General features: G+C 40.4%; 1 protein-coding gene across 1 annotated transcript; it reads right to left on the bottom strand.

Annotated features, from left to right (window-relative positions):
* Nucleotides 1-501: 501 nt before the first annotated feature.
* Nucleotides 502-16,587, bottom strand: LOC117081305 (olfactory receptor 56A1-like). The gene is given in 4 exon segments (XM_033207127.1): nt 502-891; nt 893-1,081; nt 1,083-1,309; nt 16,353-16,587. Coding segments are annotated over 4 exon segments (1,041 nt in total).
* Nucleotides 16,588-16,871: the final 284 nt, after the last annotated feature.

The following is a 16,871-nucleotide window of genomic DNA, read 5'->3' on the forward strand; positions in this document are numbered from 1 at the left end:
AGTCCCTTGGGTCTCAAAGAAGTAAGAATAGTCAGAAAATACCGGTGGACAGCCAGAAAGACAAAATACAGGTCAAAGGAAGGCAAAGGCTGGTCTTCAGCTTCAATTGCAATTGAGGAGACATTTCAACTATGTAGAAAGAGCCTAGGTTTTATTCTTTTTGCTTCCAACATATGTGATCTTTGGTCATTTCCCTTCCTAAAAGCATCTCTTTTTTCTAATATGTGAAATGAAAGTAACAATGCCTGCAGAGATTCGCTGAAGATTAAATTACTTAAATGTAATTGCCGAGGTTCAAAGCAGCGACTCAATAAATACAATTTTCTTCCTCTTGCCTACCTCCACCTGAACCAGGCAAGGAAAGTAAAGAAAGGAATCTGGTTCAGTAATGAAGGGAGTCTCAGTGTCTGCAATAAATACTCACTGACATTTCTCTACTTCACTACATAAGTAAAATCACTGAAGAGGAAGAACAAGAGGTATCAGAAATGTTTTACATATTCACCTCCCTCTCTGCAGTAGTTTCTGAATTCCTTGTTTTATCTCTTTGGTCCGAACCCCATACACAATAGGGTTCAATGCAGGAGGAATAAGGTAATGAAGGACATTGAGCAGGATCAGGATGTCCATGGGGACCTTCTTTCTGGCCACATTTATCAACACCAAAACCAGCAGTATGGTGCTGAAGAAAAGAATGAGGATGAAGTGGGAGCCACATGTGCTCAGGGCCTTCACTGCCACTCCCTCTGCTTTGAATCTAAGCACGGCTCTTAGAATGAAGGTGTAAGAGAGGAAGATGAGGATGAAATCCAAGCCTAGCAAGGTCCAACCAGCCACAAATTGGTAGATTCTGTTAAGGGTGAAATTATCACAGGAGAGCCTGGACACAGGCTCTTGGACACAGATTGGCACAGATGCAGTTCTCAATGACGTTTTTCCCACAGTAATGGAGCAGGGAAGTGAGGATAGGAATGGGTGCAGTAAGAAGGGCATTCTTCACCACAATGAAGACACTAGCTTTGGCCACAAATTGATTAGTGATGATGGATGGGTACCGCAGTGGGTGGCAGATGGCCACATAACCATAAACGTGGGTGGCAGATGGCCATGACCATAAACGTGCAGGACTCCATGGGGAGGAAACTGTTCATGATGAACATCTGGAATAAGCAAGCAGGGAAACTGATCAACCTGAGGTCAAACCAGAAGATGGCCAGGACCTTGGGGATGACGGTGAAGCAGAGCAAACTGTTCCTATTCGACCATCTTGCTCCGCCCTCCCTGATCCTTGCTTTCAATGCCCTGACAACTGCTTTTTATTGTTTCTTTAATGCCATCTGCCTTTGGGGGTTTGTGCCCTTATTAATATTCCCATTATCGTAAATGTGCCTTTATTAATGTTCCCATTATACTACATGAAGCATGCATCAAACAATGTGACTTCTTTTGAGTGACACTGCATTTGAACCTACTTTCTACTTACAAAATATTAGTATCAGTACTTTAAATAAATTTTTATTTTTTTTTTTTTTTATTTTATTTATTTTTTTTTTTTGAGGCGGAGTCTCGCTCTGTCGCCCGGACTGGAGTGCAGTGGCCGGATCTCAGCTCACTGCAAGCTCCGCCTCCCGGGTTTACGCCATTCTCCTGCCTCAGCCTCCCGAGTAGCTGGGACTACAGGCGCCCGCCACCTCACCCGGCTAGTTTTTGTATTTTTAGTAGAGACGGGGTTTCACCGTGTTAGCCAGGATGGTCTCGATCTCCTGACCTCGTGATCCGCCCGTCTCGGCCTCCCAAAGTGCTGGGATTACAGGCTTGAGCCACCGCGCCCGGCCAATAAATTTTTATTTAATTGTGCATTTTTAAATTGGTACATAATAATTATATATATTTATGAAGCTATATACAGCAGGTAGTGAGCAGATCAGGGTAATTAGCATATCCATCTTCTCAAATACTTGTCATTTCTTTGTGTTGGGTACATGCAATATTCTTTCTTCTAGCTATTTGAAAATATACAATGTATTATTGTTGACTATTATCATCCTTTAGTGCTGTAAAACAATAGAACTTATTTCTCCTTTCTAATTGTAATTTGCCTAGGATCAATATATTTTTAAATTCCAAATCAAAAATTTTCCTTAAAAGTCAAGTTTGGGGGTCGGAGCAAGATGGCCAAATAGGAACAGCTCCAGCCTCCAACTCCCAGCGTGAGCGACACAGAAGACAGGTGATTTCTGCATTTTCAACTGAAGTACTGGGTTTGTCTCACTAGGGAGTGCTGGACAATCGGTACTGGCCAGCTGCTGCAGTCTGACCAGTGAGAGCTGAAGCAGGGCGAAACATCGCCTCACCTGGGAAGCGCAAGGGGGAAGGGAATCCCTTTTCCTAGCCAGGGGGACTGAGACACACAACACCTGGAAAATCAGGTAACTTCCACCCCAATACTGCGCTTTAAGGAAAGTGGCACACCAGGAGATTATATCCCACACCTGGCCAGGAGGGTCCCATGCCCACGGAACCTTCTTCATTGCTAGCACAGCAGTCTGTGATCTAACTGCAAGGCAGCAGCAAGGCTGGGGGAGGGGCGCCCACCATTGTTGAGGCTAAAGTAGGTAAACAATGCCCTGGGAAGATTGAACTGGGTGGAGCTCACAGCAGCTCAGGGAGGTCTGCAAGTCTCTGTAGACTCTGCCTCTGGGGACAGGGCACAGCTAAACAACGACAACAACAACAAAAAGCAGCAGAAACCTGTGCAGCTGCAAACGACTCTGTCTGACAGCTTTGAAGAGAGCAGTGGATCTCCAACACGGAGGTTGAGATCTGAGAAGGGACAGACTGCCTGCTCAAGTGGGTCCCTGACCCCTGAGTAGCCTAACTGGGAGACATCCTCGACTAGGGGCAGACAGACACCCCACACCCCACATGGTGGAGTACACCCCTGAGAGGAAGCTTCCAAAGCAAGAATCAGACAGGTACACTCGCTGTTCAGCAGTATTCTATCTTCTGCAACCTCTGCTGCTGACACCCAGGCAAACAGGGTCTGGAGTGGACCTCAAGCAATCTCCAACAGACCTACAGCTGAGGGTCCTGACTGTTAGAAGGAAAACTATCAAACAGGAAGGACACCTACACCAAAACCCCATCAGTACGTCACCATCATCAAAGACCAGAGGCAGATAAAACCACAAAGATGGGGAAAAAGCAGGGCAGAAAAGCTGGAAATTCAAAAAATAAGAGGGCATCTCCTCCTCCAAAGGAATGCAGGTCATTGCCAGCAAAGGATCAAAGCTGGACGGAGAATGACTTTGACGAGATGAGAGAAGAAGGTTTCAGACCGCCAAACTTCTCAGAGCTAAAGGAGGAATTACGTACCAAGTGCAAAGAAACTAAAAATCTTGAAAAAGAGTGGAAGAATTAATAACCAGAATAATTAATGCAGAGAAGGTCATAAACGAAATGACAGAGATGAAAACCATGACAGGAGAAATATGTGACAAATGCACAAGCTTCAGTAACCGACTCGATCAACTGGAAGAAAGAGTATCAGCGATTGAGGATCAAATGAATGAAATGAAGTGAGAACAGAAACCAAAAGAAAAAAGAAGAAAAAGAAATGAACAAAGCCTGCAAGAAGTATGGGATTATGTAAAAAGACCAAATCTACGTCTGATTGGGGTGCCTGAAAGTGAGGGAGCAAATGGAACCAAGTTGGAAAACACTCTTCAGGATATCATCCAGGAGAACTTCCCCAACCTAGTAGGGCAGGCCAACATTCAAATTCAGGAAAAACAGAGAACACCACAAAGATACTCCTCCAGAAGTGCAACTCCAAGACACATAATTGCCAGATTCACCAAAGTTGAAATGAAGGAAAAAATCTTAAGGGCAGCCAGAGAGAAAGGTCGGGTTACCCACAAAGGGAAGCCCATCAGACTAACAGCAGATCTCTTGGCAGAAACTCTACAAACCAGAAGAGAGTGGGGGACAATATTCAACATTCTTAAAGAAAAGAATTTTAAACCCAGAATTTCATATCTAGCCAAACTAAGTTTCATAAGTGAAGGAGAAATAAAATCCTTTACAGATAAGCAAATGCTTAGAGATTTTGTCACCACCAGGCCTGCCTTACAAGAGACCCTGAAGGAACCACTAAACATGGAAAGGAACAAACGGTACCAGCCATTGCAAAAACACACCAAATTGTAAAGACCATTGAGCCTAGGAAGAAACTGCTGCATCAACTAATGAGCAAAATAATCAGTTAATATCATAATGACAGGATCAAGTTCACACATAACAATATTAACCTTAAATGTAAATGGACTAAATGCTCCAATTAAAAGACACAGACTGGCAAACTCGATAAAGAATCAAGAACCATCAGTCTGCTGTATACAGGAGACCCATCTCACATGCAGAGACATAAATAGGCTCAAAATACAGGAATGGAGGAAGATCTACCAAGCAAATGGAGAACAAAAAAAGGTAGGGATTGCAATCCTAGTCTCTGATAAAACAGACTTTAAATCATCAAAGATGAAAAGAGACAAAGAAGGCCATTACCTAATGGTAAAGGGATCAATTGAACGGGAAGAGCTAACTATCCTAAATATATATGCACCCAATACAGGAGCACCCAGATTCATAAAGCAAGTCCTTAGAGACTTACAAAGGGACTTAGACTCCCATACAATAATAATGGGAGACTTCAACACCCCACTGTCAACACTAGACAAATCAATGAGACAAAAAGTTGACAAGGATATACAGGAGTTGAACTCATCTCTGCAGCAAGCGGAGCTAATAGACATGTATAGAACTCTCCACTCCAAATCAACAGAATATACATTCTTCTCAGCACCACATCGCACTTATTCAAAAATTGACCACATAATTGGAAGTAAAGCACTCCTCAGCAAATGTACAAGAACAGAAATTATAACAAACTGTCTCTCAGACCACAGTGCAATCAAACTAGAACTCAGGACTAAGAAACTCAATCAAAACCTCTCAACTACATGGAAACTGAACAACCTGCTCCTGAATGACTACTGGGTACATAAGGAAATGAAGGCAGAAATAAAGATGTTCTTTGAAACCAACAAGAACAAAGATACAACATACCAGAATCTCTGGGACACATTTCAAGCAGTGTGTAGAGGGAAATTTATAGCACTAAATGCCCACAAGAGAAAGCTGGAAAGATCTAAAATTGACACTCTTACATCACAATTAAAAGAATTAGAGAGGCAAGAGCAAACACATTCAAAAGCTAGCAGAAGGCAAGAAATAACTAAGATCAGAGCAGAACTGAAGGAGATAGAGACACAAAAATACCTCCAAAAAATGAATGAATCCAGGAGTTGGGTTTTTGAAAAGATCAACAAAACTGACAGACCGCTAGGAAGACTAATGAAGAAGAAAAGAGAGAAGAATCAAATAGACGCAATAAAAAAATGATAAAGGGGATATCACCACACACCCCACAGAAATACAAACTACCATCAGAGAATACTATAAACACCTCTACGCAAATAAACTAGAAAATCGAGAAGAAATGGATAATTTCCAGGACACTTACACTCTTCCAAGACTAAACAAGGAAGAAGTTGAATCCCTGAATAGACCAATAGCAGGCTCTGAAATTGAGGCAATAATTAATAGCCTACCCACCAAAAAAAGTCCAGGACCAGATGGATTCACAGCTGAATTCTACCAGAGGTACAAGGAGGAGCTGGTACCATTCCTTCTGAAACTATTCCAATCAATAGAGAAAGAGGAAATCCTCCCTAACTCATTTGATGAGGCCAACATCATCCTGATACCAAAGCCTGGCAGAGACACAACAAATAAAGAGAATTTTAGACCAATATCCCTGATGAACATCGATGCAAAAATCCTCAATAAAATACTGGCAAACCGGATTCAGCAGCACATCAAAAAGCTTATCCACCATGATCAAGTGGGCTTCATCCCTGGGATGCAAGGCTGGTTCAACATATGCAAATCAATAAACGTAATCCAGCATATAAACAGAAACAAAGACAAAAACCACATGATTATCTCAATAGATGCAGAAAAGGCCTTTGACAAAATTCAACAGCCCTTCAGGCTAAAAACGCTCAATAAATTCGGTATTGATGGAACGTTACTCAAAATAATAAGAGCTATTTATGACAAACCCACAGCCAATATCATACTGAATGGGCAAAAACTGGAAAAATTCCCTTTGAAAACTGGCACAACACAGGGATGCCCTCTCTCACCACTCCTGTTCAACATAGTGTTGGAAGTTCTGGCTAGGGCAATCAGGCAAGAGAAAGAAATCAAGGGTATTCAGTTAGGAAAAGAAGAAGTCAAATTGTCCCTGTTTGCAGATGACATGATTGTATATTTAGAAAACCCCATTGTCTCAGCCCAAAATCTCCTTAGGCTGATAAGCAACTTCAGCAAAGTCTCAGGATACAAAATTAATGTGCAAAAATCACAAGCATTCTTATACACCAGTAACAGACAAACAGAGAGCCAAATCAGGAATGAACTTCCATTCACAATTGCTTCAAAGACAATAAAATACCTAGGAATCCAACTTACAAGGGATGTCAAGGACCTCTTCAAGGAGAACTACAAACCACTGCTCAGTGAAATAAAAGAGGACACAAACAAATGGAAGAACATACCATGCTCATGCATAGGAAGAATCAATATCGTGAAAATGGCCATACTGCCCAAGGTTATTTATAGATTCAATGCCATCCCCATCAAGCTACCAATGACTTTCTTCACAGAATTGGAAAAAACGGCTTTAAAGTTCATATGGAACCAAAAAAGAGCCCGCATTGCCAAGACAATCCTAAGTCAAAAGGACAAAGCTGGAGGCATCACGCTACCTGACTTCAAACTATACTACAAGGCTACAGTAACCAAAACAGCATGGTACTGTTACCAAAACAGAGATACAGACCAATGGAACAGAACAGAATCCTCAGAAATAATACCACACATCTACAGCCATCTGATCTTTAACAAACCTGAGAGAAACAAGAAATGGGAAAAGGATTCCCTATTTAATAAATGGTGCTGGGAAAATTAGCTAGCCATAAGTAGAAAGCTGAAACTGGATCCTTTCCTTACTCCTTATACGAAGATTAATTCAAGATGGATTAGAGACTTAAATGTTAGACCTAAAACCATAAAAACCCTAGAAGAAAATCTAGGTAGTACCATTCAGGACATAGGCATGGGCAAGGACTTCATGTCTAAAACACCAAAAGCAACGGCAGCAAAAGCCAAAATTGACAAATGGGATCTAATTAAACTAAAGAGCTTCTGCACAGCAAAAGAAATTACCATCAGAGTGAACAGACAACCTACAGAATGGGAGAAAATTTTTGCAACCTACTCATCTGACAAAGGGCTAATATCCAGAATCTACAAAGAACTCAAACAAATATACAAGAAAAAAACAAACAACCCCATCAAAAAGTGGGCAAAGGATATGAACAGACATTTCTCAAAAGAAGACATTCATACAGCCAACAGACACATGAAAAAATGCTCATCATCACTCGCCATCAGAGAAATGCAAATCAAAACCACAATGAGATACCATCTCACACCAGTTAGAATGGGAATCATTAAGAAGTCAGGAAACCAAAGGTGTTGGAGAGGATGTGGAGAAATAGGAACACTTTTACACTGTTGGTGGGATTGTAAACTAGTTCAACCATTATGGAAAACAGTATGGCAATTCCTCAAGGATCTAGAACTAAATGTACCATATGACCCAGCCATCCCACTACTGGGTATATACCCAAAGGATTATAAATTATTCTACTACAAAGACACATGCACATGTATGTTTATTGCGACACTATTCACAATAGCAAAGATTTGGAATCAACCCAAATGCCCATCTGTGACAGACTGGATTAAGAAAATGTGTCACATATACTCCATGGAATACTATGCAGCCATAAAAAAGGATGAGTTTGCATCCTTTGTAGGGACAGTGATGCAGCTGGAAACCATCATTCTTAGCAAACTATCACAGGAACAGAAAACCAAACACCACATGTTCTCACTCATAGGTGGGAACTGAACAATGAGATCACTTGGACTCGGGAAGGGGAACATCACACACTGGGGCCTATCATGGGGAGGGGGAGGAGGGAGGGATTGCATTGGGGAGTTATACATGATATAAATGATGAATTGATGGGTGCTGATGAGATGATGGGTGCAGCACACCAACATGGCATAAGTATACATATGTTACAAACCTGCACGTTATGCACATGTACCCTAGAACTTAAAGTATAATAAAAAAATAAAATACAATAAAAAAATAAAAATAAAAGTCAAGTTCGTCTTTCTTTGGCAATAAACCCCCTGAAAGGCCTAATAGGTTTTTGATCTATCTATGTCTGGTCACTTCAATGTGCTAGTGATCACACTCAAAGGATTTTCTTAGACATAATTTCCATACTTTTCTTTTCTTTATTGTCTTCTCCCTTTCTCCATGCCACTCTTTTTCTACTTAATGATGCTTATCTTAAGGCCGTCAGACTTGAGAAGGACTGCTATACACATCATCTCACTTTTTATCAGGCTGGATTTCTATGAGTCTTCTTTAATCAAAGGAATTGTAAAATATTCTCTTAACTTTTGACCTCCAAAAATGGGTAAAAGATGGAAGCATTCTCCTAAAAATCTGGCACAAGGCAAGGATGACTTCTCTCACCACTTCTATTCAACATAGTATTGGAAGTCCTAGCCAGAGCAATCAGGCAAGAGAAAGAAATAAAGTCCATCCAAATAAGAAGACAGGAAGTCAAGCTATCTCTGTTTGCAGATGACATGATTCTATACATAGAAAACCTCATAGTCCAGGCCCAAAAGCTCCTTCAGCTGATAAATAACATTAGTAAAGTTGTAGGATACAAAATTAATGTACAAAAATCACTAGCATTCCTACATAACAACAAAAACCAAACTGAGATCCAAATTAGAAAGGCAATCCCACTCACAAGTGCCACACAAAAAGCAAAATACTAAGGAATACAGCTATTCAGGGAGGTGAAAGAACTCTACTGTGAGAATTACCAAACACTGCTCAAATAAATCAGAGGAGACACAAACTAATGGACAGACATCCCATGCTCATGGATAGGAACAATCAATATCATTAAAATCACTATACTGCCCAAAGCAATTTACAGATTCAATGCTATTCCAGTCAAATTACCAATGACATTCTTTACAGAACTAGAAAAAACTATTTTAAAATTCATATGAAACAAAAAAAGAGCCTTAATAGCCAAAGAAATTCAGTTCCTAGCTTAGGACTGTTCAAACATATATTTGAAATCTGCCTTGACATTCTGCTGTGATTATGTCAAGATCCTGGTATTTGATTGAAAACAATGTATTTTCTGCTTAGCTTTTGAGTTTATGCAGAATTCTTGTGGTCTGTCAAGAGATGCTGTTGTTAGTATGTGGTGGGGAAGGAGACCTACATGAGTCAACCCTCTTGGAAAAAATAAACCTTGATATATTTTCTGAAACAGTCACTAGATCTCTTATATTTACCAGTGTACTTATACTAGAATTAAGACTGTGTCCCATTTAAGAAAGAGGTTGAGAGACTTTCCTTAAACCTGTGCTTACTCCTGGAAAAGTAAATGCTGGTTTGTCTGTAGATAGAGCCAAGAGAAGGATCAAGGTCTCATTTCTCCTTGAATTCACAGAGTGATGAATTGAATAATGTGCCTAAATTCTTTGAGAAAAAGGATGAGTTTGCGTCCTTTGTAGGGACATGGATGCAGCTGGAAACCATCATTCTTAGCAAACTATCACAAGAACAGAAAACCAAACACTGCATGTTCTCACTCATAGGTGGGAACTGAACAATGAGATCACTCGGACTCGGGAAGGGGAACATCACACACTGGTGCCTATCATGGGGAGGGGGGAGGAGGGAGGGATTGCATTGGGAAGGTATGCATGATATCAATGATGAATTGATGGGTGCTGATGAGTTGATGGGTGCAGCACACCAGCATGGCATAAGTATACATATGTAACAAACCTGCACGTTATGCACATGTACCCTAGAACTTAAAGTATAATAATAAAAAAAAATTAATTAAAAAAAAAAAACTGGAGTTTCCCTGCACAAGCTCCTCTCTTTTCCTGCCACCATCCATGCAAGATATAAGTTGCTCCTTCTTGTCTTCTGCCATGATTGTGAGGCTTCCCCAGCCATGTGGAATTGTAAGTCCAATTAAACCTATTTCTTTTGTAAATTGCCCAGTTTCAGATATGTCTTTATCAGCAGCATGAGAAAATGGATTAATATATGATGTATCACATTTATTGATTTGCATGCATTGAACCATTTTTGTATTCCTGGGATAAATTCCACTTGATTATGATGTATTATCTTTTTGGTGTATTGGTGGATTTGATTTGCTAGTATTTTGTGGAGGATTTTTACATCTATGTTCATCAAGAATATTGGCTTGTGTTTTATTTTCTGTTGTGTCCTTGTTTGTTTTTGGTGTCAGGGTAGTAGTAGCCTTTCGGAATGAGTTAACAATAATTCCCTCCTCTTTAATTTTTTTAAATAGTTTCAGAAGAATTGGTGTTATTTCTTCTTTACAAATTTGGTAGTATAAGGCAATAACACTTTCTGGCCTTGTGCTTTTCTTTGTTGGCAGGCTTTTTATTACTGATTCAATCTCATTACTCACTATTGGTATTTTCAGGTTTTCTGTTTCTTCCTTATTCAATCTCATTAGGTTGTATATGTCCAGGAATTTGTCCATTTCCTCTAGGTTTTCCAGTTTGTTAGTATGTAGTTCCCAGTAGTCACTGATAATATTTTGTATTTCTATGGTATCTATTGTACTATCTTCCTTTTTGTTTCTTATTTTATTTGCATCTTCTCTCTTTTTCTTTTGGTTCATCTAGTTAGAAGTTTATCAATTTTGTTTATCTTTTCAAAAAATCAAATTTTCACTTTGTTTTGTCTTTTTGAGACTTTTTAAAGTTCTATTCTGACTTTTATTTTTTTCTTCTACTAGTTTTGGATTTTGTTTGTTTTTGCTACTCTAATTTCTTGAGGTGCATTATTAGACTGTTTACATGAAATCATTCTACTTTTTTGATATAGGCATTTATTGCTATAAACTTTTCTCCTAGCATTGCTTTTGCTGTAGCACATAGTTTTTGGTATATTCTGTTTTCATTTTTGTTTGTTTCAATAATTTTAAAAATTTTATTCTCAATTTCTTCATTAACTCAATGATCATTTAGGAGCTTGTTTAATTTCCACTTATTTGTACAGTTTCCAAAGTTTTAGTTTTATTCTACTGTGATCTGAGAAGATTTATAAATTTGTTAAAACTTGTTTTGTTGCCAAATATGTATTCTATTTTGGACAATGTTCTTTGTGCGGATGAGATGAATGTATATTCTACAGCTGTTGGATAAAATGTTTTGTGTTATTTCAATGTAGTCTAAAGTAGATTTTAAACTCAGTTTTTCTTTGTTGACTTTCAGTCTAAATAATCTGTCTAATGCTGTCTAATGCTCTGCCTGTTATTGTATTGGCATTGTATATATATATGTGTGTGTATATATATATATATAATATATGTAATTGTTATGTTTGCTTGCTGAATTGATCCCTTTGTCATCATGTAATGATCTTCTCTGTCTCTTTTTACTATAATATTTATGACTTAAAGTCTGTTTAATCTGACATAAGTAAGGTTATTCCTGTCCACCTTTGGTTTCAATTTGCATGAAATATCTTTTTCTATCTCTTCACTTTCAGTCTATATCTATTGTATAGGTGAAGTGAGTTTCTTGCAGGCAGCACATGGTAGGGTCATTAAAATATCTTATCAGCCAGTCTACATCTTTTAAGTGGAAATTTAATTTGTTTACATTAAAAGTTATTACTGACATCTGAGAACTTATTCCTGCCATTTGGTTAACTGTTTCCTGGTTGTTTTGTATATCCTTTCCTCCTTTATTTCTCTTTTCATGTTTATTACTGAGACTTGATGGTTTTCTGTAGTGATGACATTTGAATTCTTTCTCTTTCTTATTTGTGTCTGTTCTGCTAGTGAGTTTTGTACTTTCATGTGTTTTCATAATGGTAGATAAGGTTCTTTCACTTTCGGATATAGGATTCCCTTAAGCATTTATTGTAGGGCTAGTCTAGTGGTGGTGAATTCCATAAGCTTTTAATTGTGTGGGAAAGACTTTATTTCTGCTTTATTTTTGAAGGATAGCCTTCCTGAATGTAGTATTCTTGGTTAGCAGATTTTTTGTTTCAGCATTTTGAACATAGCATTCTATTCTCTCCTGACTTGTAAGATTTCTGCTCAGAAATCCACCCTTAATCTGATATATGCTCCCTTAGATGTGGCTTTATGTTTTCTCTTGCTATTTTTAGAAGTCTCTCTTTTTTTTTTTTGAACTTTTAGTAGTTTAACTTGTAGTTTAACTTTTAGTAGTATACCTTGGAGAAAACTTTTTTGGCTTTTATTTATTTGAGGATATTTGAGCTTCCTATATCTGGATGTCTAAATCTTTTGTAAAACTTGGGGAGTTGTCGGCAGTTATTTTGTTAAACAGGTTTTATTTCCACTTGCTTATGTCATCTCTCTTCTCTTTCTAGAACACCTAAAATTTGAATATTTGACCATTTACTGGTGTCACATGTATCACATAGGGTTTCTTCATCTTTCAGAGTATTTTTTTTTTTTTTTTTTTTTTTTGCCTACAGCACCCAATATTCCCAGGATGTCTCTCATCCAAGTACTAACCAGGCATGATCCTGCTTATCTTCCAAGATCCAGTGAAATTGGGTGCATTCAGGGTGGTATGGCCATAGACTAAATTTTTTTCTTTTTGTCTGATGGAATTATTTTCAAAAGCCTGTCTTCAAGTTCTGAAGTTATTTCTTCTGCTTAACCTAGTCTATTGTTGAAACTCTATTGTGTTTTTTATTTATTTTATTGAATTATTCAGTTCCAAGTTTTCTGTTTCTTTTTTTAATGATATCTATCCCTTTGTTGAATTTCTCATTCAGGTTCTGAATTGCTTTTTTGGTTTCTTTGTATTATTTATCTGTGTTCTCTTGTATCTCACTGAACTTCTTTAATAATGTTATTTTAAATTCTTTTTCAGGCATTTCATAAATTTCTTTTTCATTGGAATCCGTTGCTGTAGAATTACTGTGTTACTTTGGAGCTGTCATGTTTTCTTGCTTTTTCACATTTCTTGCTGCCTTACATTGGTATCTGCACATTTGGTGTAACAGTCTCTGTTTTCATTTCTTTTTAAGATTCACTTTCGTAAGGAAAGACTTTTTTTGTGTGTGTGTGCATGTATCTACAGTGTTAGTTGTGTAGGGCACTTTAGCTTTGATTTTGGGTGCTTACAGTAGTGTAGTCTACCTAGGAGTTCTTCAGTTGTAATCAGTGCTTATTAGTCCATTCTTACACTGCTAGAAAGAAATGCCTAAGACTGGGTAATTTATTTTAAAAATACATTTAATTGGCTCATGGTTCCACAGGCTGTATAGGAAGCATGGCAACATCTGCTTCTGGTGGGGCTTCAGGGAGATTTTACTCATGGAGGAAGGCAATACAGGAGCAGGCATCTTACATGGCAGGAGCAGGACTGAGAGAGAGTGAGAGTTGCTATACACTTTTAAACAACCTGATCTCATGATAATATTCACTATCATGGGAACAGCACCCAGGGGGATGGTGTTAAACCATTCATGAGAAACCACCCTCAAAATTCAATCACCTCTCACTAGGTCCCTCCTCCAACATTGGAGATTACAATTTGACATGAAATTTAGGTGGGGACACACGTCACACCCTAGCATTCCATCCCTGGCCCCTTTCAAATCTCATGTCCTCACATGGCAAAATACAACTATGCCTTCCCAACAGTCCCCCAAAGTCTTTACTCCTTCCAGCATTAACTTGAAAGTCCAAAGTCACATATAAGACAAGGATAGTCCCTTGCATCTATGAACCTGTAAAATAAAAAATGAGTTACTTCCATCATACAACAGGGGTACAGGCATTAAGAAATTGGCCAAAAGAAAAGAGCTACAGGCCCCATGCAAGTCTGAAACCCAGCAGGGAAGTCATTAAGTCTTATAGCTTCAGAATAATCTCCTTTGACTCCATGTTCCACATCCAGGGCACACTGATGCAAGAGGCGGGCTCCCAAGGTCTTGAACAGCTCTGCCCCTGTGGCTTTGGAGGGTTCAGCCCCCACTATTCTCACAGGCTAGCATTGAGTGCCTATGGCTTTTCCAGGCACACGATTCAAGCTGCTGGTGGCCTTACAATACCAGAATCTGCAGGATGGTGGCCCTGTTCTCACAGCTCCACTAGGCAGTGTCCCAGTAGGAACTGTGTGAGGCTCCAACCCCATATTGCATTCTCTGAAGCAGTGGCCTAAGCTATACCTGAGTCACTTTGAACCAGGAATGGAGCTGGAGCAGCTGGGATGCAGAAAGCAGTGTTCCAAGGTTGTGCAGGGCAGCAGGGCCCTGAGCCTGACTCACAAAACCATTCTTCCCTCCTAGGCTTCTGAACTTGTGATGGAAGGTGCATCTGTGAAGGTCTCTGAAATGCCTTTGAGATTTTTTCCCCATTGTCTTGGGTATTAGCACTTGGTTTCTTTTTACTTATGCATATTTCTGCAGCCTGCTTGAACACCTCCCTGAAAATGGGCTTTCCTTTTCTACCACATGGCCAGGCTGCAAATTTTTCAAACTTTCATGCTTTGCTTCCCTTTTAGATATAAGTTCCAGTTTCAGGTTTTTTGTTTGTTTGTTTTGTTTTGTTTTGTTTTTTCCCCCCATGAATATGAGCATAGGCTGCATCTTTGCTTTGCTGCTTAGAAATTTTTCTGCCACACACCCTAAGTCATCTCTCTCAAGACCAAATTTCCACAGATTGCTGGGCAGGAGCACAATCCAACAAAGCTCTTTGCCAGAGTGTAACAAAGGTGACCTTTACTCCAGTTCCCAATAAATTTCTCTTTTCCATCTGAGACCTCCTCAGCCTGGTCTTCATTATCCATAGCACTATCAGCATTTTGCTCACAAAAATTTAACAAATCTCTAGGAAGGTCCAAACTTTCCTCATCTTCTTGTCTCCTTGAGCCCTCCATACTCTTCCAACATCTGCCCATTACCCAGTTCCAATGTTGCTTCCACATTTTCAGGTATCTTTATCAAAATGCCCCATTCTTTGGTACCAATTAGCTCATAGTTACACAGGCTGTACAGGAAGCATAACAGCATCTGCTTCTGGTGAGGACTCAGGGAGCTTTTACTTATGGAGGAAGGCAAAGAAGGAGCAGGTATCTTGCATGGCAAGAGCATGACCAAGAAAGAGGGAGAAGGTGCTACATACTTTTAAACAAACAGATCTTCTTAAGATAACTATTGACTATCATGAGAACAGGACGTGGAGGATGGTGTTAAACCATTCATGGAAAGCACCCCTATGAGTCAATCACCTCCCACCAGGCCCTACCTTTAACATTAAGGATTACAATTCAACATGAGATTGGGGTGGGGGGGAAGGGGGGACACAGATCCAAACTATATCATAGTGTTCTTAGTTTTGGTGGTTCTTCTTAGTGGCTTAGGCTGTGGTTGTTATTATAGACTTCAGGCTTTGCTGAGGACAGTGATGTCAGATGTGCTGGGCTTTGAGCATCAGTGGTGGCAGCAGCGGGCTGAGTTTTCCTGTCTTTGGGCCAGTAGGCAGCATACATGGACTCTAGTGTTAGCAAGTTGAAATGGGCTGATTCTTAAACCTTCAGGCAGCTTGTTTTGGTACTGATAGTCGCAGTACTGTGCTGATGTTTGTGCTGATCCAGTTTGTGCTGATCCTTGGGCTTCTGGGTAGCATGCATTATGTTGGCAGTGGTAGCAGTGATTGCAGTGCATCCCTCTGCTTCCAGGTGGCATGCACAGGGTGCTGGGAGTGTTGGTGAGAGGCTGGGAAGGCAAGTCCTCAGGTCCCCAGGTAGCACATATAGGTGGGTGCCAGTGGTGACAGACAATGCTGGCCTGTCTTTAGGCTCTCTGATGGTGCACGTGGACACAAGCTATGATGAGTGGGGAGGAGTGATTTCCAAACTCCCAGACAATGTGCTTGGGCATCAGCCACAGGTGTTTTGTTTCATTATTATGCTCTCTGATGGTGCACACATGTGCCAGAAGCAGAAGACAAAGTGGGTTGATCCCTAGGTTCCTGGACTGCACAGCCAAGTGGGCCCAAGCAAAATACGGGGTGCCATGCCCACCCTGCTGAGGGCACTGGGTTCCTGCACCTCAGGAAGAGGCTTTATGCAGGGCCACCTGGGGCAGTGTCCCCAGATTCCACCCCATGTCAGGGTGAATGCCAGGTCTGACACTCCCAACAGATGGGCCTGAGGCCCATGATCTGCTCCTGGAGAAAACCCCACAACTCCCTCCCCCTGCAGGGCCACGAGCTGGACAAGAGGGAGTTCTGGGCTGCCCATGACCACCAGGACCACAGTGGGAGCTTGTGGAGGTGTCACCCCTGCCTCCAATGCCAGCCTGAGCCCAGCAAGGACCTGGAGCCCCTGTCACAGGCTGTGAGGGGATGTGGCTGGGGCTGCATTCTCCACAGAGCTGATGGAAGCCAGGAGCAGGCAGTAGCCCCACCCTCCCAGGCGTGACTGCAGTCACTCAAATCAGGGTTGTGGACCTGGACCTCCCTGTGCTCTTGGGCAGGAGTCTCACACCCCCAGGCACAGATGCAGCCACCCAAGTTGGGGCTGTA

This window comes from Trachypithecus francoisi, unplaced genomic scaffold (genome assembly GCF_009764315.1).
Source record: "Trachypithecus francoisi isolate TF-2019V2 unplaced genomic scaffold, Tfra_2.0 Lachesis_group8, whole genome shotgun sequence".
Classification (NCBI taxonomy): domain Eukaryota; kingdom Metazoa; phylum Chordata; class Mammalia; order Primates; family Cercopithecidae; genus Trachypithecus; species Trachypithecus francoisi.